Here is a 26,749-nt window from a genome sequence, read left to right as displayed (position 1 = left end):
CTGTTATTTATGGGAGAAGGCTATATAGGCTGGTGTTTAGTTCTCCCCTGCCTTGGTGAGGAGGTGTTATTGATCTTGGTTGCCAGGATGGCTACTGATAAAGTGGCCTACAATTGTACCAGATCCTTGCTTGACAACGCCACAAACAGAAGCACATACTAATGGCAAAGTAGAACTTATGACCAATTCTATCCAAGTCAGATTCTTTTTCCTTCAGGCAGAAAGTGCTTTATTGATGACTAAACTTGCATTTTGAACAAACAGAACCAGGATTTCCGTGTCCTCATCAAAATGACCAGCTAACCAAACAGCCGTCTCACATAAGATAAAACTGTAGCCACCTGAATGTGGAAGGAGGCAGCGGCAGGGCAGGTGCAGCTGGAAACTTGAACTTTGAATCACAATTCTAGACCAACATCATGACCAAGTGCTGAAGAAAAGAATAGTTACTTACCTGTAACTGTTGTTCGAGAGGTGTTTCTCATGTCCATTCGAATCAGATGTGCACACTATGCACCACGTCTCCAGAGCGTTTTCCCTAGCGGTACCCATAGCGCCGGCAGGGCGCCCCCTGGAGTGGCGCCACTATGGCAGAGCATGAGTACTCCTGCTGGTACTCCCCCACCTCAGTTCCTTCTTGCCGGACACTCCGACGAAGGGGAGGTAGTGGGGGAAATCAAATGAGCATGAGCAACGCATCTCAACAAACAATCACAGGTAAGTAACGGTTCTTTTCTTCAAATGGTTGCTCATGTCCATTTGAAATCAGGTGACTTCAAAGCTAACCCCACTTCATGAAGGAGGGGTCAGAGCACCCAGAAAGAGAAGCCCACAAAAGTTGAACAACCCAAAGACATATTTATTCAAGTAACAGAACTCAGAACTGTTAAAAAAAAGTGCAATGTGGTACAGAGAAACCAACACATTTACAACATGGAGCTGAGGACCACAGAGCCCAACCTTGCATCCTCCCTGGCCTACTGTGTCAGCGCATAGTGCACCGTAAAGGTATGCACGGATGACCACATGGCCGCCCTGCAGATTTCAGTAATTGAACTTGCGCCCCAAAAGCCACAGAAGACACCTGTGCCCTGGTGGAATGTGCTGTAACCCAGGGCGGGACCTTCCCAGCCAGGACATAACACTGCCTGATACACCCCGCAACCCAATTGGAGAACCTCTGAGTCGAGATAGGGAGCCCTTTCATTCTGTCCGCGAAAGCAACAAATAGTTGTGTGGACTTATGAAAGGGTTTCATTCCATCGACATAGAAGGCTAATGCCTGCCTAGCATCAAAGGAGTGGAGCACTTGCCCCCTAGGGGAGGTATGGGGTTTTGGAAAGAAAACTGGGAGGTAAATTTCTTCGGAGAGATGGAACAGTGACACCATCTTCGGGAGAAAAGCTGGGTGAGGACGGAGCCTCACATTATTCTCGGAGAACACTAGGTAGTGAGGGTTTACAGTCAGCGCCCTCAGCTCAGAGACCCTGCGAGCCAACGTAATGGCTACAATGAATGCAACTTTCATAGAGAGGTGCTTCAAAGAGCACGTGGCCAGCGGCTCAAGGGGGGGGGGGGGGGCACGTGCAACAAGTCTAGACAACATGAGGTTAAGGTCCCAAGTGGGAAGGGGGGGGTCTAACCAAGGGGTACAACTTATCCAAACCCTTAAGGAACCTTTTGGCCACAGGGTCAGAGAACAGAGAGACTCCTGCCAATCCAACATGGAAGGCGGAGAGTGAGGCCACGGACTTTGATAGAAGAGGTAGACAGCCCACCAGACCTGAGTTTGAAGAGGTAGTCCAGAATGGATGGGACAGGTGCATACGATGGGCGCACCCCCCCTTCTGGACGCCCAAGATGAGAACCGCCACCACTTGGCTGCATAGGACTGCCTGGTGGATGGCTTCCTGCTACCTAGGAGCACCATCTGCACCTCCCAAGAACATTCCCTTTCTGGTTGCATCAGCCACGGATAAACCAGGCCGTCAGGTGGAGGGAGCTTAGATTCAGGTGAACCATGAGCCGAGCCTGTCCCAAGGCTGGGTCAGGAGATCCCAAACTGGAGGGAGCTTTATAGACTCCTCACTGAGCATATCCACCAGGATAGGGAACCAGCCCCTCGATGGCCCCAGGCAGTTCTATCAGGATGACCGTGGACCTGAAGGTCTTGACCCTGGTCAGAACCCTGGGAATTAGGGGAAACAGTGGGAATGCATAGAGGATGCCCGCCAGTCATGGCATCTCCCCTGGAGTGGTCCCGCAGCCCCAACAGGGAGCAGTAACTCAGGCACTTGGTGTTGCGTGCTGAGGCAAACAGGTCTACTAGGGGACAACCCCATCTGTGGAAGATCTGATGAAGGGCCGAATACTTTAGAGACCATTCGTGGGCTCCAAAGGACCTGCTCAAAGCATCGGCCAGCAAATTTTTGCACCCCGGCAGATATTTTTGCAGGCAGAATACATCGCGCGCTAAACACAAGTCCCACAGCCACAAAGCCTCGCAACAGAGGGGAGACAACCGGGCTCCCCTCTGCCTGTTGATGTAGAACACAGCCACCAGGTTGTCCAAGCGCACCAGGATGAAGTGGCATGACAGCTTTGTCAGGAAGATCTCGCAAGCTCTCCTGATTGCCCTGAGCTCCCAGACATTTATATGTTGGGCCCACTCTGCAGGGATCCACAAGCCCTGGGTCCTGTGGCGCTCCAGGTGCACTCCTCAACCCAGGTCCAAAGTGTCTGTCACCAGTATCACCGGGGGGGGGAGGGGGGAGTACAGTAAACGGAACCCCGCTGCACACCACAGCCTCCTGAGTCCACCACCGTAAGGAGGCAGTTACTGCTGGAGACACCGCTGGAGACACCGTGAGAACCATGTCCTAGAGAACCCTGAACTGATCGAATGCCTTCGCTAACCAGGCCTGCAGCGATATGCGCCTCATTCGAGCATGGTATACCACATAAGTGCATGCCACCATGTGTCCTAGCAGACTCGGGTGGTCATAATGGGGAACCGGGTTAAATCGAAGACCAGCTCCACTATGGCCAAAAATATGTTCCTGGGGAGAAATGCTCTCGCCACCCTGGCATCCAAGAGAGCCCCCACGAATTCTAAGCATGGAGAGGGAGTCAACGATGACTTTTCCACCTTTAGCATGAGACCCAGTCTTAACAGAGTCCTTGTAAGGGAAACATGAGGATCAACCACGAATTAGCCAGTCGTCTAGGTACGGAAAGATGTATACCCCCTTTTTGTGGAGGAACACCGGTACGACCGACAAGCATTTTGTGAAGACCCTGGATGCTGTCGCAAGTCCAAAGGGGAGCACCGTAAACTGGAAGTGACGGCGGGACACTATAAAGCGGAGAAAGCTCCTGTGGCTGGGTCTTACTGCCACGTGGAAGTAAGCGTCCTTAAGATAGGCGACTGGTACACAACTCTAACTGTAATACCAGGATAACAGAGGCCAGGGTTACAATTCTGAATTTGGATTTCACCACCGTCTTGTTGAGGTCCCTGAGGTCTAGAATAGGACGAAACCCGCGCTTGGGTTTTGGGACAATAAAATACCGGGAATAAACCCCCTTGCCTCTTAAGTGTGAAGGGACCCTCTCTACTGCTTCCTTTTGGAGGACCGCTAAGACCTCCTAGCAGAAAATGCCTTCCTGAGAGGTGTCCCTGAAAAGGGATGGGGCGGGCGGGTTGGAAGGGGGCAAGCCCAGGAAAGAGATAGTATAGCCATCCCTGACTATTCTCAGAACCCAAGTGTCGGTGGTGATTTCTGCCCAGGCGCAGGCAAAGTGGGATAACCTGGCCCCAAACAGAGGGCCAGAGGGGCAAACTGGTGCGCAACGCTCTAAAGGACCATCAAAACAGGTGCTTGGACTGTTGAGAAGGGCCCTGTCCAACCCCATAGGGGTTGTCCCCTCTCGGGAGGCCATGACGAGCTCTGGACAAAGACAGGGCCGCAGCCGCCCCCGCACTCCCATTGGGAGCACAAGGACGGCGTCTCCAGTAATCCCCACGGGGGACCTGGGACTGCGTTCTCCCGTTGCCTGTAGGGAAGCTGAGGTCGCTGAGGAGCTGGCGTGTGGATCCCCAAGGACCGGAGAGCGGACCTCGCGTCCTTGAGCATACGGAGCCTTGAGTCAGTATGCTAAGAGAACAAGGCTTTCCCGTCAAAGGTCAGGTCCTGAATAGTAGTCTGGATATCAGGAGGTATTCCAAACACCTGCAGCCAGGCACCACGGCGCGTAACTACACTCAACGCCATGGTACGGGCTGCAGAGTCAACAGCGTCCAAGGAAACCTGAAGAGCCGTGCCAGCGATAGTTCTGCCCTCTGTGGTCATAGCCCCAAACTCTTGACACGCCTCGTCAGGGAGTTTCATCTTCAAACTTATCCATCGCCTGCCATGTGTTATAGGCTAATCGACTCAGCATTGCCTGCTGGTTAGCAATGCGGAGTTGCATCCCACCGGTGGCATACAGCTTACGCCCCATTAAATCGAGGCATTTGGGTTCCCTAACCTTCGGGGCCAGCCCCGGCTGCGGAAGCCTCTCCTTCTGGGCTGCGGCTTGGACGACCAAGGACCCTGGGACAGACTGGGAATATAGATGCTCATGCCCCGACTGCGGGACATAATAGCGCCTCTCGAATCCCTTTAAGATCGGGGTTAAGGAAGCCAGGGTCTGCCACAGGGCGTTAGTGATCTTCGCCACAGTTTTGTTGAGTGGCAAAGCCAAACAGGCAGGCGCATCGTGGGACAGGATGTCTATCATCGGATCCGTGTCCTCTACTACTGGCTCCACTGGGACACCCAGGTTGGAGGCCAGACGCCAGAGCAAATCCTGATGCAACGGAGCATCCATGATCGGCATCACCGGTGCGGGATCCGCTAAGGCCTCATCAGGAGACTACAACGATTCCTGAATTGGCACTGGATCCAGCATAGGGTCCAGCTGAGGGGCCGACTGGACAGGCACCACCACAAGTGGCTCTGGCACCGAAGCCTGCGGGTCTTTAATGGCATCTATGGTAGCAGACCTTTGGCGTGAGGGAGGGGGTCGCGACAGCGATGCTGATGGGGGTGCTCTGTGCCCGGAGACACTGGACACCGCGGGTGGGGACACAGGCTCTTGCCATTGATGGTATGCCCACAGTGTCCAAAAAGGTGAGTGCGGCTGAGGCGGCCAAGTCTGTTGCACGTGCGAACGATCACGCCGGTGCCGGGAACGGGATCTATGCTGTGACGAAGCCCTCAAGGACCCCGATCTGAAAGAGCTTGCATCCGAATCTGAAGAGTAATCAGACTCGGGCCAGGGTGGCGCTGATGATGAGTACCCTGTCACCATCGGTGGGGCGAACCTGGCCGTGGATTCTGGTTTGCCCATGTGCGTGCAGTGAGGTCGTACCGGTGCCGGAAAGACAGGCTTCGGGCCCGACTGTGGCACCGACATAATACATGTGGACTACGGTGCCGAGGTCAGTGCCGGTTGCGGGTGTGGAACTGCAGAGTCCAACTGCCCCAGAGGTGGCGCCCCTATCTATGCTGCCATGGGCGTCATGGTGGGTAGGACTGAAGGCGCCGGAGCCGTGGTGGCCACCCTAGAAGGGATCAGCGTCACCAGCAATGGTGGCGGTACTTGCAGCGGTGCCGAAGAGGCCAGTGCCGATGACTGTACTGGCACCCTGGGCAAGAGGCCCGGTGCTGGTACTGCTGACCGTGCTGTTGACAGTGCCACAAGGCCTGAGTAATATGGCACCAGTGCAGCCAAGACTGGTTCCGGGAACAGTCCCAGCACCGAGGGAGGTCGAATCCAGTTGAGCACTAGGTGAGGCCTGGCAGCCTGTGCCGAGACTGGCAACAACGTAGAGGCAAGTGGTACTGGTCCCACACGGGACAGTCCCGCTGCATACATGACCTGTGCCAACCAATCCAACTGATGCGGAGGAGAAACCAGTACCAACATGGTTCCCGGCGTAGAAGACCTCAACCCCTCTGCCTCAACAGATGATGGAGGGGAGGTAGTAAGGCTAAATCAAGTCCTACGCTGCCTCAAAAGTGTCCGGCGTTGAGGGATGATGCGAAGGTAGCTGACGCTGACTGGATCGTCGACCCGCTTGCTTCTGCCGCACAGCATCACGTGGAGACATCTGCACTGGCGACCTGAAGCAATGGTGTAGGCCCGACCTGGACTTGTGGCTCGGAGACCCCATGAAGTCTTTAGTTTCTTCGGTGCCGCGAAGTGAAAATGGCGCCGAGTACCGAAGTCTGCACACGGGATGGGGCGTCGCATGTCAGCAACGGCGCACTGCGCACCATGGAGTGGCCAGTCGGTGCCAGTTGTAGAGCCGCCTCCCATGAGGAGAAGCTTCAAACACGAGTCTCGCTCCCTCTTCGTGTGTGGCTTGAACAACCTGCAGATCTTACAGGCATCTGCCAAATGGCCCTCACCCAAACACTTTAAGCAGCTATAGTGAGGATCTCCCTTTAGGCATGAACTTAGCGCATACTGCACAAGCCTTAAAGCCTTGCAGCCCTGGCATTCCTCACCCCCGAAGGGGGTGGAGGGAAGAAAGGCAAAGCACTCACTATCTATCTAACTAATTAAAACTACTTATAACTATTTACAAACACTACACTAAGGCTGTGTCCAGACTCCATGCCTCCGTCGACGGAGGCATGTAGATTAGCCAGCTCGGAAGAGGGAAATGAAGCCGCGATTAAAATAATCGCGGCTTCATTTAAATTTAAATGGCTGCCCCGATCTGCCGATCAGCTGTTTGTCAGCAGATCGGGAGAGTCTGGACGCGATGCCCCGACAAAGAAGCCTTTCTTCATCGACACAGGTAAGCCTGGTTTCACGAGGCTTACCTGTGTCGATGAAGAAAGGCTTCTTTGTCGGGGCATCGCGTCCAGACTCTCCCGATCTGCCGACAAACAGCTGATCGGCAGATCGGGGCAGCCATTTAAATTTAAATGAAGCCGCGATTATTTTAATCGCGGCTTCATTTCCCTCTTCCGAGCTGGCTAATCTACATGCCTCCGTCGACGGAGGCATGGAGTCTGGACACAGCCTAAGAGAAACGGGAACCATTAACTACTCTAAGAGAGAGACACGCTCCAACGACTGTAACAGGCAGTAAGAAGGAACTGAGGTGGGGGAGCGCCAGCAGGGGTACTTATGCTCTGCCATAGCAGCCCCACTCCAAGGGGCCCCCTGCCGGCACTAAGGAACACACTCCGGAGACACGGTACACACACTTGATTCAAATGGACATGAGCAACAACTTGAAGAAAATAGGTATTTTCCCCCCCACCCCCCAAGGATGGGTATTTTCCCCTCCAAGTTCCAAATACAAGAAGTGAGTCTGCAAAGGTTAGTGAGCAGACACTGCTTGTTCCATCTGACTGCCACCAGTGGCAAGAGGGAACAGATGTGACCAAACTCATTTAGTGTCAGTGGACCAAAATATAGCCAAAATGCCTTCTTGACTAACACTCTTCCTGTTGACAATACAATGCAGCAGTCCTCTTCAGTCATCTTTGTAGTTTGTCTCTTAAATACAAAATGTGTTTTGATAAACACATCAAGTGGCCTAATATCTAATCTGAGATTAAACAGGCCTCGTTACACAATAAAATGCTGTGACACTGCACAAGCTTTTTTACTTTTTTTAAAAAAGCAAGGGAGGGGAAAAAAAAAAGCACACATACACGTTAGTCATTTGTCCCCTTTGAAGTGGGCAGTGCTTTCACTGTCTGCCCACTGTGATAGAGGTATGTAAACAGAATTCATTCAGACCATTCCAGAAAAAGATTTCATTTTTGGAAGAACAGTTATGCATTTTAACATTGGAACCACTACGGCTAGATTTCATGCCAACTAGAAAATTACATCTATCCAGATTTCATACTTTCTTACTTCATCTGATCACTTTTCCCTCTGATCACTTTTCCCTCAAATTGTAGGCTGCAAACAAAAAACACATTTATGAACTCCTACCAATTCCATTTATTAGGACTACAGAATTGAAATAGCATCAACCCATGCTATGTTTATGTACCAATACATGTCTTCTGTTCAGAGTTTCTCAAATATACTTGTCAGTAATAGTAATCATACCTTCCTCCCACTGTGTCGTCTTGTGGTTGGGCCCCAGCAGTGTTCCTCTGTGAACGTCGCAGTGACCCCCCTGGATTGTTATTAGGCCGGTTGGACATTGGCACCTGTCTCCTGAAGGGACATACCCTTTCTAGACACTACCATTCACTGTAAAAAAAACCAAACACAAAAAACACTTTGATCAGACACAGAAATTGAGGATTCCTGAAGATATGACACATTAAAAGCAAGAAAGCGTCTTTGTGGAATGGAAGGCTTAAGTATGTTACAAGCCAAGTGATACCCAAAGGCCATGTCTACACTAAAAATGGAAGATCACCACTGCCATGATCAATCTTCCAGAGTTTAATTTAGCAAGTCTAGTTAAGACTCCACTAAAAACCAACCTCCAGAGGTGCCCCCACCTGTACAGCTGCCTGCGCAAGTAGTAATGGAAGCCAACAACAGCATTTTCTTGTCCCCACTGTCCCCCCCTCTGTGGCAGGCCTATACGTAGGAATTTGTGTGGGGAGGTTTTTTTTAAATGGGGACCACAATTTTACTCAATATAAAGGAGTCCAAAATAGGGACGTAATGGGCAAATGCTTATTAGATAGTTGACTCAGTCGACTAGTTACTCGCCCACCCTTGCTTCCTCTATCGGATAAAGGCAGCAAAGGGGAGGGGAGGAAAGAATAGGGGATAATGTAAAACGGCAGCACCACACAGAGCCCGGGGTCAGCCTTTCCCAGCTCAGTCAGAATCAGCTCCACTAGGGATTGTGTGTGTGTGTGGGGGGGGGGGGGGGGGGGGAGGGGTGTTCACACCCTCTGCTCTCCCTCTGCATACAGGGACAGCAGGGAAACACAAAACAAGGTACATTGACTCCAGCTATGTAATTAACATAGCCGAGTTGGGCATTTTGCTTCAATGTTCCTATAAGTATAGGCCTGAACTATAAAAAGTAACAGAATTCAACTTCATTACTACTCAGTATGTAGTAGTCAAACATCCAATATGGAGTTTCCTAGAAAAGAAGTGCTTTGTTTTTTGTGATGCTGTCATGGCAAGGACTAGGATATGAAGGGCTTTAAAGCTACAGCATGTGTGTGCACAAGCATGAAAAACTACACTTCCTCATGGCACAGTTGTATTGCTGCCAATTCCTGAGAGGAGGGAATGTGTAAAGCATCTCTTCCTACTGTACTTGTAAGATTAAAGTGGTTTAAAATGTTAGGCTTTTGCATGTGTGTGAATTATATAAACAATCATTCAGCAGGAGATCCAGTCAGTCAAAAATTCTTCTAAGAAGAGATGAAATCGGATCGGTTTTTCAAGTTGTTGGGAGCACAGAATTTATAACTGCTAGAACAGTGGTCCCCAACCTTTTCAGGTTGTCGGGCGCCAGGGGGCGTGGCCGTTCGCCCGCCAGGCGCCGGGGGCGGGGACACTTGCCTGCCCGGGGGCGGCCCCCCCATAGCCATGCGCCCAGGGCCAGCGCTCCCCCCGTAAGTGCTGCGCCCCTGGGGGCGGGGCCAAGGCCGGCGCCGGCAAGGGCACGCGCAGTGCCCGCGGGGGCGGGGCCAAGGCCGGGGCCGGGGCCAGGGCACGCGCGGCGCACCCGGGTTGGGGACCACAGCTCCGGGGGCACATGTAAAGAGCCCGGCGGGCGCCATGGCGCCCGCGGGCACCGGGTTGGGGACCACGGTGCTAGAAAGTTCTTATGATAATAAACTCAAATAAAATAGGTACATGATGCCTTCTTACTACTTAGTGCTAGGAAGCTTTAATACTACCACACCTATCTTAAGACTTTCTAAATACTTCTTTGCCAATGACCTCAAAAGAAAAGGACCCCATAGTGCTCAGTCAACATCCTTGGACAGAAAGGTAACTCTAGTTTCATACTTCTTCACTTCCTGAGCAGAGAAAGAGGATTATCCTATCTTGTGACATTGTTATTTTGTGATTATGTAGGCAAGCTAATATCAACTGAACTGTGATCAGTAGATCAAAAGGAGATTTGCAGGTAAGAACAGCTGCAACAAACAATATAGCACCACTTATATAGAACTAGAAAGGGGACAGGAAAACTGGATAAGATTGCAAGTTTCACAACTTTGAACCACCACCTGAACAGTTTTAAAAGAAATTAGTGATAGTTAAAGGAGTAATTTTAAGCTCCAATTCTGAGAGTGGAGCACTGAAATATAGTTCAGCACTTAGTCCAGCCACTGAAATCATTTAAAAGAAAAAGTGTGCGCTCATTTGAAAGGTATTTTGAATTAAGTGACTAGTAGAGTACCTGAGAAGCCTAGGCTTCTCGGATAATCGGGTCACTAAACTATTTGCTTCCACTCCTTGCTGCTTCCGATACAGAGGTAGTGGGGAGAGGGAGGGGAGCAGAAGCTAATGCTCCTTAAAAGCCGGTTTCCCCAATACCGTCTCCATGGGCGAGGGCAGGTGATGCAGAGGACAGCCCCTGAGAACTAACTCCCTTATCAACTACTCAATTAGCTTGTCAATCAATACTTAACATGCCTATTTTAAATAGCAGAATCCAAAACCAATACTCAAGATTAAAAATAGTTTTATGCACATTATTCCAACACTAGCCAATTAGCCCATCAGAGGACAGGATTTTCAGGTCTCTCCTCCACGTCCATCTACTCTCCTGAGCCTCCGGTCTCTTGCTCCGTGTCTTTCTCTCTCCTCCTCCTCTCATTCTTTCCTCTGCCTCTCCCCCATTCCATCTCTCTTTTTCTCTTCTCCCCCTCCTGCTGCTCACTCTCTCTCCAGTCTCCTGTCTGTCAGGGATGCATGCTCGTCCAGGCCCTGCCCCCTGGCCATGTACGTCACTGCCCCGCTCCCCTTCGCCTCCCGCTGTGGCACTTGGTTGACTTCTGCACTGCTCGGCCAGGGCCACCACAGGGATGCAAGTGGTCGTTTGGGCTTCGTGCTCCCCATACAGCACAGGGGTGCTGCATGGGGACTGTGGTGCCCAAACGGCTGCTTGCTCTCCCGCAGCAGCCTGGCTGAGCGATGCAGAAGTCAGCCAAGTGCCACGGCGGGAGGCGAAGGATGTGACTCAGGCAACAGCGCCGCCCCAAGGGAAAAGTCAGCATTTCAGCATTACAGAGTCACAGACAGTCCTTGTGTACCTGTCTTTTGACCAGTTCTATCAAACTAACATTCCCAGTGCTTTCATAGGCTTTTGCCCGCTATATTTTAGGGTCTGAAATGTGATCACAGTCCTCAACAGGAAACTGATGCTAGATACTCTTGTCTGTTAAAGAGATGGCCATACTTTGCAACTGCCCTATATAAATTTCAGATTGGGATTAGAGTTAGGCACACGACTCCTACGTTGTTTCTCCATCCCACAAATGAAGATTCTCTGCAAAAGAAGCATGCTGGTTTCCCTCAATACCACACATAACTTCAGTCTGTATGATGCTGGGGTAACTAATCTTGCATTTGGCTCATTTGCTACATCACAGGATGTCAGTTGTATATAGTGTTCGAAATGGAAACTTGTGTTTTAGCTGAAGGACAGGTCTGAGCAGCTCCTCATGGGAGAGGCTGCATAACATTTCCAACTACATGAATAAATTGTTACAGTTTTAGTGCAGAGGCAGCCAAAAGTATATTTTGTCCATAGCCTTTTCCAGCACAGGCACCGGGGGAGGGGGAGGTGGAAAAAACGACACTCGATTAGCACCCATTTTTTTCAATTATGTGAAACTTCTACTTTCTGGAGAATTTAGCCTTCTGTGTGGCTGCCTGTCAGCCCCCCATCCTGGGTGGATTAACCCATCAAGTATTCTGTAGTCAAAGCTCATGTGCTCCCTCCCCACAGTAAATGAAAGCCAGTCTCAGAAGGGAGTAGTAGGACAGGAAAATGTCCTGTTCATAAACTCAATGGCTGTGTCTAGACTGCAGGGGTTTTTTCGAAAAAACTTCACCTGAGTCTAGATTACAGCCACGTTCTTTCAAAATTAAATCTAGAGAATGTGGCTTTTCTTTCGACGGCGGTACTCATTTCACAAGGAAGAACGCCTTTTTTCAAAAGTGCTCTTTCGAAAAAAGGCATTCTTGAATGCAAACAGGGCTTTTTCAAAAGAGCATCCAGACTGCCTGGGTGCTCTTTCGAAAAAAGCAGCTCACTTTTTCGAAAGAGGCTTGCAGTCTAGATGTAGCCAAAAAGTTTGGGAGATGGGATAACTATTTCATAGGAGAAGTGCAAGTGGAATCACAAAATCAAAACGCTACTACCGTAGCCACCCATACTCTAGTTTTTGGCTCCTTTAAAAAAAGGAGTCATGGGTTTTTGTTTTAAGAGTTTAATATTAGCATTGATTCTTAACTAAAATTGCTAACATAGATTATGTACAAGTTATAGTAGGGCCATCTTCTGAAAAGAGGACAGCATCAAGAGGCATGTGTCTCCCCTACTCCTGGGCAGTGTAAGATCCTGATGCAGAGTTGCTTTCTGGAATTGGGCTGAATTTCCTGCAAGAAGCAACTACACTGAAAAGAAGCAGTTTGGCCATCTCATTCCAGGATGTGTACATATGCACGTGTGTCTGTGTGCACCCAAAGTAAAAATAGGACATTATAGTCTCCGCATGTATTCTGATTCAATCATCCATGATTTCTTCACCAGAAGCTGACTTGCCAGGGCCCAGATGTCTACTAGACAAGGGGACAATGCTGCAATTGGAGCAGGACTCCAGCATCTGCTGCAGGAGACAACAATTCCTTCCATAGTCCTCTTACTTATTTCATGTAGAGGACAAGATGGTTTACTACCACCACCTTTTATGAGTGGACCATCTTCCACTTGTGAATAGGACAAGCTTTCGAACTTCACAAAAGAGAAGCTGATCCAATTAAAAAAAGTTCACCTCACCCATCTAGTCTCATGTACCCTGGTACCAACACAGTAAACAGCAATAAAAATGTTTTGTATTCCAAAATAGTTACAAAGTCATAATCAGTACCTTTTGGTTCTCAAACTGAAAAGCCTACATGTCAGAGGAAGAATGCCATTCCAAATAGCGTACAGATATGTAACAGGAAGATAGATGTGATGCAAAGCTATTCAGGCCCATAGAAGTGGCACGCCATTCTCCTTAGAATGCCCTGGATGACAGATACTCTTTCCTGCAAGAGCATCTCTCCTCCCAGTTCCAAGACAGTGTTTAAACTCATTGTGCTCTGCATACAAGGATTCCTAAATCAAATCAATTCAAAGCGATATTCAATTCAAAGTAGTAACTCTGCAAGTGATATTTACTACCACTGAAATGCAAGTGTGTGCTGATGATTTGCATTATGGGGTGAATTTTTGGAGTTTACATACATAACTGATTGAAGATTATCAATTATAATCCTGCGTTACTGCTTCCAAGTTTGCCTCAGAATTGTGTGCTGTTTTGTGACAGGCCCACTCACTAACACCACATATGGGATTTTTTTAAAGTAGTTAAGCCCATCTGCAAACATACACACAGCCCTTCATATTTAGGTACATTTCTTCTGAGCTGTTCCCACATGCTATGGTTATTTAATAGTTGTTTCAAGAGCGCTCAACAGGCTCACACTTTGAATTTAAACAGGTACAATCTAAGGCCTCGGAGCTACTACTGAAATGCTCTATTAAAGGTTTTCTTTTGTTTGTGTGCTTTTGCCCTGACACAGAACTTGGTTGTGTTCCCTTGTAATCAGAGACCTTTAGTTGATGAGTAACTGCAGGAACTTGCACATCCAGTTCTTCTAATCTCCATGATGAGGATTTTAGCTACCTCCTCAGGTCTCCAACTGGAGGATTCAGTAGTCATGCCTGCTAAAGAGGAGATCTAATTAAGGAGTGCCAAGATCTATTCATCATAAAAGAAAAGGTCCTCCACATCCTTGCACTTGGAATCCCAGGACTCTATTCTGATTCTTCTAAAGTTACATCATGTTTCTGGACAAGATCTGGTGACAAACCTCAACAATCATATACAGTCTTCAGCCTTATTGGTAATCAGTTCACAACTGGGACAACACAGGCAATTACTTACTGCTGATGTACAGCCAATAGAGCTTGCATCAAATGGAAAACTAGCAAGCTGCCAGCAGAGCTTTCCAATTATCCCTACTAACAAAGTTGACTCATGAGCATGCTTAGCAATTGGCACAGCAGAAGGTGGTAGCAAGCATGTATAGAACTACTGCTCATCAGAAGACCACCTCCTTCAAAAAGCAGGTTCTTTACAAATTCAGAGAGGGGCAGTGAGTGATTGGTCCCTTAAAACAGTTTCACTTTAGGCCCCTTCTGCAAATGGAAGTATGCCACTAAGTTTCCTAAATAGAAAGCATGACAAAAAATTGTTTGTCTTTGCTAGTTAAGGTTTTGGGAAGGACGGACCGGCACGCACAAAAAAAATAAGGGGGTTTTCCTATCAAGTAACATGCCTTTCCATTCCCAGTTAACTGTGCCAACAGTAGTTGTGCTACTGATAGAAATATTTTATAACAACTCTGTTCCATCACCAAGATCAGAATTTTTTTTTTAAATCCTTAACTAGTTCTATTGTCATAAAAACAGTAGAGCATAAGGCCGTTCAACCTCTGCCACTGCATTGGATTGAAGAGTATGGTTCAAGCTTTGAGCTTTTAAGATCACACCACATTGCAGGGGTTAGGGTACTTGCCAAAGAGTTGGAGGATTCTGACTGAAATGCTTGCTCTGCCTGGACTTGGACAAGATTGTCCTGCCTTCCAGGGGAAGCAGGAGGTTCTTGGCTAGACAAGGGTCTCCTGCGCAAGGGGACCTCTCTGAGTATAGCGCACAAACCACTGGGCTTAAATTGCAGCAAGAAAACGGTTCGTTTAGACATAAGGAAAAAGCTTCTCGTTGGGGTTAACCACTGGAATAAGTTGCATAGGAAGATTGTGGAATCTCCATTATTAGATATTTGAGCAGATTAGACAAAACTCATCTGTCCTAGATGGTCAAGACGATACTTAGTCCTGGCATGAGGGAAGGGCCTGGACTAGATAACCTCTCAAGGTCTCTTGCAGTCCTGTGATTCTGAAGTTCAAACTCTGAGCCACTCAATCTAGTTTATACAGGGGCAAAATTGAGATGCTAGCTGAGGCAGACAATACTTTATTAGGTTCAACATGAAAAAAATGTTTTAGATCTGAAGTTGAACAGATTATCCAAGCTCCTTTAATATTAAATTAAATTTGAAATGCCACAGGAAGGCAGAAAAAGCATGCTTATTCAAGATAATCAAAGTCAGTAATACAGAAACAGGTCACTATTCTCAATTAGAGAAAGCCTTAAGCTGCACAACTAAGTCTTTAACATTTCATTTAAAGTAAGCAATTACAAACATTTCAGTAAATAAGCAGCTAAATGACAATATCAAAGAAAGAGACAGTGCTTGTGCAGTGAGTATTGAGCATCCAATTTCAATGACTGAATTATGTTCATTTAGGGTTTTGTAGACACATAGCATGTTACACTGGTTTTGAAATAGCATTTAATTATTAAAACAGTGTCAGGGAAAGGCCTGCCTCACAGTTCTATTGTTCAAAATATCAGGTGTAACATTTTACTTCAAGCTATCAACTGGAGAAGAGAAAAAAAAAGCCACACAGACATCAACATCTGCTTTAAGACCAAATCTTTAAAGACTTCAACAGTAATGTAATGAGAACAAAACAAGTTTTGTTTTTTAAAAATCGAATACCCTGAAAACATTGTAGGAGGTTCCACATTTTTTTTTTTTTTTTTTTTTGGTATGCTGACTACTTTGCATAGATGTTAAAAAGAAAGGCTTTCCCCCAAACATCCTATGACAATCAAGCCCTGAGTTGCCTTTCAGCCACAAACAACAAGTAATTATGCCAGACACTCATGCAATTTTGTGGTGTGCAATAGGTATGCATATATGTAACTGACTGCACATTAAACAAGTATATACTCTCAACCAAGGACTTTTCTTCCATTGCAGCTCTAGTGCTGTACAAGTGCTCTGACATTAGAAACCCCCACCTTTCCCCCCACACGCACATACTAACAGTTTCCAATTAACTCCTCCTGGGGGTGCACCTCTGAAAGGTGGATTTAAGCCATTTTAGCATATTTAGCAGGCAGGAAGAATGAGATTTACCGGTTAAACCTTCACATCCCTAGTACCAAGAGGACCATGCTGAGGGACAAGAGGAGGAAAGCCATTAAAAAAAATCCAAGAAAAAGGGCCGGTCAGGAGATATGAATATTAAATAACGTAAATGTTTTACTCTGGCTGACAGCTATCAGCCAAAAATACAGGCATTTCATAATAAAAGGTTTTGAAAGAACATGAGCAATACATTCAAGTGGAAGAACTCTTCCTCACAAGCTCATCTCTGAAACTCACAATTACTCATCTCTGAAACTCAGACTAAAGAAACCATTCAACACGGTCTTACATAAATGTCCAGTCTTGAGTCCCCACCCAACACCAGCATTCAATTAAGAATTCTCATTTTTATAGCACAGATCCATTATATGGTTCTGGAGAAATAAGCAAAAAACTTGCCCTTATGTTGAAAGATTATTAAGGATATGGTTCTGTGCCTTTCCAGGACCTCTGTAGCTTCTTCCAAGACAGGGCTAGAGTAGTGGCCCCAGAGCTGAAGCAGCTGCCGGGGTTGGATCAGACCCACTCGAGGCCATAGCAGCTAGCCATTGGTGAGCCAAGAGGCAACCAGAGCAGCAACCACAGGATCAGTGACCACAGGACTAGAGCAAATGCTAGAGACCATCCCCTGCAATGTTGTTAGTTCCCGCCTGCCCCCACCTAAAAGTATTTTAGCAGTGGTCAGAGACAGGTTACAGGCTATTATTGTTGTTCAGGTCTTGTCCCAATATTTAGTAAAAATATTTGCAACAGAATCTTCACCTTGGAGAGTATGAATGTCACTTCATCATCATAGTTTAGATATTTTTTCTAGATTAGCACAGCCCCCAGAGCAATAGTAATTTAGATGGTAGAATGTCTAAATGTATGCTTGACATAGCAACAACTCCACCCACAGCACAAAGAGCAGTCAAAGATTTATAATTGGTCATTGGCATTTGATCTCCAAAAAGCTGCCTTGCGCCATATAGCATTGTGTTTGTTTTTTGGACATCCTGTGCCAGATGTAAAGAGAAAGTCAAATTCTAAAATTGCCAAGGGAGAAAAATTGTTTCAATGTCTCTGGTTCAGCCATTGTTTAAGTTTATGCTAAGGATATATTTTAGGCCCAAGATAACCTGATCATCAGCTTCTACTGAAGATGTCAAATCCCACTTAAGAGCAGTGAAACACTTTACTACCAAGGGCCTAAATCAGAGAGGGTAAATTTTTATGCCCTCCCCCACAACTTCAAAATTTTGATAAGTGGTCATGGGGGAGAGGGGGTAGAGGTTGGGTGAAGGAGGGGTTTGGCGTGCACGGTCCAGGAGGGGATTCGGGTGCAGGAAAGGATTCTGGCCTGGGGGAAGGAAAGGGGAGGGATTAAGAGGGGGTGCAAGGTCTGGGAGGGAATTGTGACCTGAGGGAGGAGGTGAAGGAAAGGGAGGTGTAGAAGGTTTAGATGGTGACCTAAGGGAGGGAGTAGCTAAGGTGCCCTAGGGGAGGGAGTGGCTAAGGTGCCAGAGGCAGGCTAGGACCAGGAGATGCTTACCTAGGCAGCTTCCAGCCAGCAGCCCTGCAGGACGCTACGGTAGGCTCCCTACACACGGCTGCCAGAGGCTGCTCAAAATGGCTGGCTGCTCACTGTGGTTCTCTGCTCTGGAAGCCATGGGAAGGGAAAGGCTTTTCATACTGCTCCTGCCCCCAGCAAACGTCTCAGCTCCCACGCCAGTTTCTGTGAAACCTCCCTTTGTGCTGGCACCAGGAGCTGAGAGCCAAAAGGTAGCAGCCTGCTCTGTAAAAGTTGTGTGGGGAGGTGCTGTACCTGAGGGTCCTAGTGGGGCAGCATGGCAGGCTGTATCTTGCCCACTCCTAGACTAAAACTGCCAGGGAATTCAACCCAAACAATATGAAGGGGGAAAAAAAAAATCCTACTTTATTGAAAATCATACATAGTTGGAAAGGTAACAACTAGCATAGATCCACTCAACCACGCTAGCCAATGAACACCAGAGCCTGCATTTCAAAATATACTGACACTCCAGATAGGAAGGGTATGGGTTGGATAGACTAGTTAGTAAATGTGTCAAACTGAAGAGCCAATGCCTCATCCTAGGAAAGAAGTTTCCCCTCCAAAACAGAACACAATACTGAAGCAATTCACCCTGGATCCATTCTTTCCAACTACCTACCATCCAGGATCAAATCTCTGAGCTTGCTTATAAGTGGAGTATTAGCCCCAAGACAATACAAGCTCATCAAATTGTCCAGAGAGAAGAGATAAAGATTAGCAAATATGCTAAAATGGTTTAAATAGACCCTTCAGTAACGCACCCCCAATGTAAATAATTGGAAACTATAAGCGAGGGGGGGGGGGGTGTCCTATTGTCAGAAGTAAAAAAGTCCCACATGCACCAGTTTTCTTTCTGGTTCCATTCAAAATCTAAATGCAGCTAGCCTTACCACTCACCATACACTGGAAAGCCAGAAGTAAGCACATAACATAGAACTATTACACTTAACATGTGGGGGGGGGGGTTGTTTATAAACACATTGCAACCAGCATTCCCTACAAGCTATGCATTTGTGCAGCCACTCAAGAGAGATTCAAATGCCACACAGATGATTAGCTGAGCCCCCACAGCTAAGTTATATTTTTAGTGGTGGTGCACATCAGTGTTCCCTCTAAGCTGCGAGGCATGCAATGAGCCCCAAGTCCCTGACTGGGTGGGGCTGATTAATCACTCCTGAAGCTGTGCTGCCACACAGCTTAGAGAACACTGGAACATGCTCACATGTCTCTGTGCACATAAAAGTTATTTTGCACATGGAAGGAAAGAGATTAGAAGGAACATTGACTTTATGGTTGCAGTCACTGAAAAGTTAGATGCCACCAGAATTAAGGCTGCCAATGCAACCTAAACTCCACCTGTGAGTATATGCATTATAAAACATTAAATTATGGAACAATATACCTCCCTCATCACCCTCCCTCCCAAGGTCCCTGCCTCAGTGCACAGAATGGGCCTGTTCTGAGAAAGAGTGAGGGTTGTACAGAGAAAGATTTACTTACCCAGACCCCTGCTTCATTGTTGCTAAATGTTGCAAAGTATGTAGCTCTTCTATCGTGCTTTTCATTACTGGCTCTCCAAGTGCTTTACAGTAATGGTGCTGAATCTTTTTGATACTGGGGACCAGTACACCCATTCACAAGCTTTTGGAGAACCAGTAACATTATTTGCATATTCATTAAGCAAATGATGAATATGCACATAAATTGTGTCGCTGGCCCCTACCTGTCCAGCAGGTTGTTCCGCCCCCTCTCCTGGTCCCAATCCCAGTCACTTTAATCGGCCGACCCTGGGTGTTCTGCATCCGTGCGCATGGCGCACAGCCGTCTCCTTTGGTCCTTGCGCCCGCTGGATCTAGCCCCGCCATCCAGGAGCATGCCCAGCAGAGACACCATGGCGACGAGCTCTCTCCCAAGAGGGCTGTGTCGACGGGCTCTCTCAAGGCGGCTGAAGCGCCACGCTTGGCAGTGCAGGGTGCTGCTACCGTCACACAAATTAATAGGATTGTGCACGATAATTTTTTTAAGAACCAGTACTGGGCCATGGACCACACTTTGGGAAATGCTGCTTTACAGTCATCATCTGTTTTACATACGGAGAAACAGAGAAATGAACTTTGTATTACATGACTTATCACATACAGACCTTACAGCAGAGGCAGATATAGAATTCAGTTCTTCAGGGTGGCATTCTACCACCATAACTAGAATCATCTTCTCTCTTCCTGCAATGCCCTGCCTCATCTCTCTTCTGTGAATAATAACGTGATCTACTGGATAGATTAGATTAAGTCAGGATGGTTCTGTTCCTGGTTCTGCCACTAACCAGCAGCAGTGTGGCTTTGGGCAAATAACTTCTCTTGATATTTCTGCTTCCCCATATATCCTGTCAAACTCATACCTGTGACTTCTTCATTGCTAAAAAGTTAGGCATCATCTTGTCTGTCCCACATACCAAAAGACAAGTTTTGCACTAAGCTACTTTGTTCATGAAATAGCTTCTCTCTATTTTATACTACTCAATAAAATTCTCAGTTTTTCAGTAAGTATTAATAACCTCCTTTTTTCCTCTTCACAAAGAAAATGGATACGTCACACAAGAAATAACTATCAGATTGGCAAGTTGGACCCAAACTTTCAGGTTTTAGGTTTAACATGAACTACCACACACTTGGGGATGTGAAAGCATTTGTTTATTTACATGGTTAACTGGGCTCAGTTAGCATGCACAATTACATCAGAAGCAGCAGCGCAAGGGTGTTGAGGGGGGGAGAGAGGAGACAGAAGGGGGAGCCCTCTTGTGCACCAGCTCTCACAGGTGGAGAGGGATCGGTAGAACCACTAAAATTTTCAGTGGTTACATGATTTACATAAATGAATTTTAACATCCCTTCTATGCACTGCAAATCTGGCAAGTCAGAACCTCTGTGTAACATGGCCCTGATGCCACCACAATAGGGATGTTAATTTCGATCAGCTAATCGAGTAGTCAATGGAATTTCCATTGATTACTCAAGTAGTTGATACGCGGGTGAGACAGGGCACTCGCTATCCCAGTTGTGCCTCTGCCATTTTAAAACTGTAGTAAGCAGTTCTTACTATATTTACAAGGCAGAGGTACATCCGGGAACTCAGGACAAGTTGGGACTGCTTGAATCCCCATTCATTTTGAAATGTAGCAAGAGCCCTGTGGGCACAGCAGTCACTCGCAAGCAAGAACTACTTCAGTCCCCACTTAGGTCATTGCCCGCTGCGCTTCTGCCTCCCCTACCACAACCCTCCGCCCCCAGAGACGGTGCTAGGGGGGAAAATGTATCAGAGGCAACAAGAGTGGGGGAAGGAAGGGACTAGTCGAATAGTTATTCAACTACCCAATAAGCCTATGCTTATCAGGTCGTCTACTAGTTGCCTACATCCTTACATCACACCACTACTTAAAAAAAAAAAACCCACACCACACACCAAACCAGGAGATAAGTAATCACAACTGTCCCATTTTTAAAAGGCAGCCTAATTTAACGTTCACAGCAGCTTGTGAATCCCAGATCTTTGCCAGTTTCCAATTTTGCCACAGGCATGCAACCACGAGGCACTAAGACTAAATGCCTTAACTTCCCTATCAGTTAAGTGGGAACAATATGTGTGGTATCATTAAATATGTGCAAGAGATAGGAAATTAAGGGCAGCAGCTTTAACAGAGATGAGCAGAATTCTGGACTTCCAGTGTTGAAACCCCTGTTTAGGCTTTGGCTGTGGGTTTCACCCTGGACCCCAGCAAGTCTAAGACAGCTCTGGTAACCCCATTAAAAACAAAGAGTCATGACCCACTTTAGAATCCTAAGTTTGAGAACTGTTGAGCTACATTTTATAATGAAAAGGAGTTGGGGAGGGGAAGAAAGAGAGCACAGAGGACATTCATATTAGAGGCAAATACTAGCATCAGTACAGAATGTGTTCAATCTGTCCTACCCAGCTTTGGACCAGCACCAGATTGCTAGCATCACTGGTGTATCCCCACATATCTATTTAAAGCTGCATGGTCAGCTGAGGGTAAGAACAGCACTGTGCACTGGAGCTCATTCATGTGTTATAGCAGCACGCAGTAAGGAGAAACGCTACAGTGACTATGGATGACTTGTGGCAGCAGAACAGCACCATTTTTTGAGAGGTAGAAAAAAGTGTTAAGCTGCCACAAAGATGCTTGTTGCAGCAGGTGACACTGCATCTAGGTTTTTAAGGTTCTTAATGTGGCACATCTGATTTCAAGAGGGGGTTTTATTCTCTGCACATGCTTACATACTATAGAAATACGTTTATACAATTTGATCTTTCTAGTGCTGCATCATTCAGTACACACAAATACGTAGGGATGTGTGTTCATGTCTGATATCTCCCAACTTGGAAGATAAGCACATAGACTCTTGGCACAGTTTAGGAACCCAAAGCAGTTGCCTCAGTCATGGCAACAATTTTTACTACAAAAAAGACAAACCAATTGAGTCAACCCAATAGCAGAACAGAAGCGCACACACACAAAAAATCCCACCCTACAAACTTTGAAAGATAGTAATGAGAGTTATAGCAGCAAGCAAAATTAAATAAGATTTGAAAAAAGGAGTACAGGACACATGAATGAAGCAAAAGGGATGAGTGGTGGTACTTATTGAAGCACAGTCTTATGATCTATCTATATTTCAATTTGCCATCACATTGGCTTGACTTAAACAAGCTATTACAAGAAGGACAAAGAATGTTTAAGAAATCACAGTGCTCAGACTTGGGAAGGACATGGAGGAGACAAAGGGCCATTTAATAATTTGGTAGTTAAGACACTTTGCTCTGCAACAACTTTTTTTTGTAACTACATAAAACTTTGGCCCCATAGAGCAAGGACGGCCAATAATTTTTGATGGGGTGCCACACCAAGATTTTGGCAAGTGGTCAAGGGCAATACTTTTCTGTGGAGGGGTTATGGGGTCTGATATGGAAACTGAGTGCATTAGAGAGCTCAGGGTCGGGGGACTAGGGTGCAGGAGAGGTTGCGGGGTCTGAGTGAGTTTGGATGAAGGAGGGGGCTGTGATCTAGGACAGGAGAGGAGTCTGGCCAGTGGGAGAGGTGTAGGAGAAGAGGCAAGGTTGGGTGGGAAGGAATTGTGATCTGGGGAAGAGGAGGGTACAGAGCATTTGGTTGCGATCTGGAGCAGTGGGGCAGAGTGCAGAGTCCAGGAAGATTCTGGCCTTGTGAAGGGTTTCGGAAGAGTACAGGGGAGGGGAGGGAGTTGAGGTGCTAGAGGCAGTCTCTGGCACTTATGTAAGCTGCTCCCAGCCAGCAGCACTTTCCAGGCAGGCTTCCCCCCATAGCAGCTCCAAACTGCTGGTTGGCTGTGCATGTACAGTAAAACTCCAATAGTCCGGCATCAAAATGCCAAGAGCTTAGTGAGTGAGCTTCGGCAAAAAATGAGTCACAAAGTAACAGCAACAGCAGCTGAACTGAGCTAAAAGAGTAAAAAAGGGTTAAAAAAAACTAACACATTACAGTATACAGTATGTACAATAAAAAGGGTTAAGAATATTTTATATACAGTATATACATAACCAGTTTATAGTACCTCCTGATACTCCGGCATATCTGATAATCTGCAGCCACCCATAGGTTCCAGATTATAGGTTCCGGATTATCGGAAGTTGACTGTACCTCTGATGCCAAAAAAAGGGGGGGCAGGAAATGGGGGGGGCAAAGATGACTAAAAGAACTTCCAATCAATAGGAGCGGAGAAATTATGCTGCACTGCTTCTGCCCCCAGAAGACTCTCAGCTCCCATTGGATGATTTCTGGTCAATAGGAACTGAGAGATTTTGCTGGTGACTGGGCCGCATGCTGAAGCTTCTCCCTCCCACTCTCCCTCCTGTCTACAGCACAGAGAGCAACATGGAGAAGCTAGCTGCTTTTATCAGTGCTGCTCCCTGCTGCAGAGGCAGGCACGGGCTGAATCAAAAGGCTTTATGGGCTGTATCTTGTCTGTCCCTGCCATAGAAGCACAATTTCAAAAACCATTCCTACCATTAGTTCATCACCACTGGTGGTAGCATTATTGGGAGCACTAATGTCAACAGTATGCTTGATAGCACAAGTAATGGTGGGCATTCTAGTTTAACCCCCCTATCAATCATGTCGGGCTCATAAACTGGTCAAGATGGTGGCTAAAACCACCTTACCTATACTAGAGCTGCCATCTGTGGGAAGTTTTAGTGCAGTGAGGTCTAGACTTGAAGTGCTATTTGGTAAACCTCAAGCCCAGACCTCACTTTGTTTCCCCATCACATATCTAGCACCTTGGGGGGAGGGGAGGAGAAGAGAGGCCAGGGAATACTTCTATGGACACAACCTGTTTTAGAAGTTGAATTCAGTACTAATCTAAAAGCATTTAGGTAAATTCATTCTTATTTAAGTACACAAATAACAGTTTTAGTATCTAGAAAGAGTTACTTCCAGAAGAGATATTCCATATTAAGTGGTATGAAACATCACAATTAATTCAGAAAGCTATTTAATAGGCAAACTATTTTTCAATTAGAGCACAAACCTAAGAAAATTTTAATCTATTTAGCCCATCAGAAGCAAACAGTAATTAGCATTAATATTAATAGTTCATGAAATATAATGCCTGTTTAAATATGAAGGTATGTCTTCAAATATTTACAAGTGTGAAAGTCTGAGGATTAGAGAAGGAGAGTGTTGTTTTTTGAAGATACAGATATCTGTTTCTATAAACATCAAGTGACACTAGATTAATTGTAAACTGGTTCTAAACAAAATTCCTACCTATGCACTTTAGAACTGTCTCTAAAGGCTGTATCTTTGCTCTGACCAAGGCTTAAGTACAGGTATGTAAGTTTCAACCAGATCAACTATTTGAAACACTAAAGAAATAGTGAAGATCAAGGCTGCTTTTAAAAGCATGCGTGACTTGGCAAACATTCTACCACTCCCCATAAATTCCTAAATCCTAGCAAGTAAGAGGAAATAAACCTTATTACAACAGAGCATTATCTAAAGATTAACGCATCTTAAGTCCTAGGAATATTTTTTAATATAAAAGACTGCTTGCTAAACTAAAAGTTGTCCTTAACTTAACATTTTCCCTGCTAAAGAAAAAAGGAGCTAGGGTTTCAGGCTCTTGAATGAAAGCTTAAAAACTTGAGCTCTCACCTATATATTTTACATTAAACAATGATGGACAGTCTATGAAGCAGGAAGGATTAGTTGATTTTGATATATACATTTACCAAAGAAAATGTTAGACGGAAAAAAAATGAGCTTTGAGAACTGACTTTATTTACTTTGAATATTTTGATAGACAATGTGTTTTAACTATAAAGCATTAACTTTTGAATCTCAAGTCTATCAAATAATTCTGACATTGCACTTTTTTATAACTGAAAATGTAAAATGATAAAAACCAAGCTTCAAAACGTGACAGAATACCAATAAAAGCAACTTAAAACTGTTCAGCTCTGACAAGGATGCCCGTATATAACAGCATATCTACCATTGACTAATTTCAACTATTAGACCAGAGATCATCCACATGCTCTAGTATTAAGGCCTAATCAGGTACCACATTTGAAAGCCAAACCACAAAATCATATTCCAAGAAAGGGACATTATCACCCACCCACAGACAAGGAAATCCTGTTTGCTAGGCTTTTCTATATAGAAAAGTTTGATTCCTCCCCCCACTTCATTACTCACCCTAAAAGTCTGTAAACTTGTAAATCTTGTAACATTGTTTGGGTAGAAATCATGTTGAAAGTGAACTTCGATGCATCATTAAGAAGCAAAATGTTTATCCTGTTTTAACCATTCTTCTACAAAGAAATTTCACCATCCAATTAGAAAGAGCCTGATGAACTGGAGTTTATTTGCCTGCTTCACACTGTCTCCCTGGGCTTGAATAAAGGCATTAACTGGTCAACACACTGCGAGAGTGATTTCCCATGCCTTTAATATTCACATTAATAGCCATGCTTAGGACACATCCATTAACTCAGGTTCCACAATTGACAGGTACTACTTCTGATTATATATAATAAAAATTATGGTTTGTTAAGTTATTTCCACTCCAATTCATCTGATGATCAAGTGGGTTTTGCCCATGAAAGCTCGTGATTCTATTTATTTTGGTTATTCTCTAAGGTGCCACAGGACCACTCATTTTTATCCTGTTTTAGTTACGATCTGGCTAATTTTCATCATCCTATTATTTACTCAAACACTAAAAAGACATCCTGGGGTAGAGTAATGGGTTTTGCAAACTTTTTGGTTGTGGCACCCCTATGGCCGGGGCAAAGAGACAGAGAAAACCATTTTTGGGTTGACGGCTGCTGACCCATTTAATAAAAATAAAAAAATAAAAATAAGACAGTCAGATGAGGGGTGGCAGGTGCTGGAGTGCCAGCATGGACTCCCCAATACTAGGGGGAGGAGGACGGGGGAGTAACAACCCTGAGGGCCAGATCCAAGCAAGCCAGGGTCTGCATCTGGCTCCTGAGCCTTAGGTTCCCCACCTCTGTGCTATGGGTTCGCAAAAATTTGGGAGAGCCCTTACTAGCTCTCTCACTCAGCAGCAAAATCTTGAATGCGACATGCAACAATGCTGTTTGACAGCGCCACTGCTTCCACTTTTTTACTAGACTGCTCATCACTCTTGTGCACAAGACTTGCATTTTTCCTGCAATTGTAGGTGTTTCTCCAGCAAGTGCAATATAGTAGCTCACTTCATAGGATGCTTTTGTTGTCCAATATAGCCATTTTCATCACTGGGCGTTCACTAATTGAAAGCAAGCTTCCACTAGAAGAAACTTAGGCCTTTTTCTTTGTGTTCAGAATGATGCATTTCTAAAAGCT

General features: G+C 46.1%; 1 protein-coding gene across 6 annotated transcripts in view; it reads right to left on the bottom strand.

The window, feature by feature from the left end:
• Positions 1 to 26,749, bottom strand: part of TRIP12 (thyroid hormone receptor interactor 12) — a 183,630-nt gene that overhangs the window by 145,576 nt on the left and 11,305 nt on the right. For 4 of the 6 annotated variants that reach the window (XM_075937625.2, XM_075937628.2, XM_075937629.2 and 1 more), the window contains exon 2: positions 8,131 to 8,277. In XM_075937625.2, coding sequence (XP_075793740.1) covers positions 8,131 to 8,228 — 98 coding nt within the window. In that variant the 5' untranslated portion in view covers positions 8,229 to 8,277. Of the gene's footprint in view, positions 1 to 8,130; positions 8,278 to 13,843; positions 13,958 to 26,749 lie in introns of all 6 variants that reach the window. The other 2 variants (XM_075937627.2, XM_075937626.2) reach the window with 2 other exon arrangements.

Source organism: Pelodiscus sinensis, chromosome 10 (assembly GCF_052426305.1).
Source record: "Pelodiscus sinensis isolate ZL-2025 chromosome 10, ASM5242630v1, whole genome shotgun sequence".
In the NCBI taxonomy this organism is placed as follows: domain Eukaryota; kingdom Metazoa; phylum Chordata; order Testudines; family Trionychidae; genus Pelodiscus; species Pelodiscus sinensis.
This window is presented reverse-complemented; position numbering and strand designations above follow the sequence as displayed.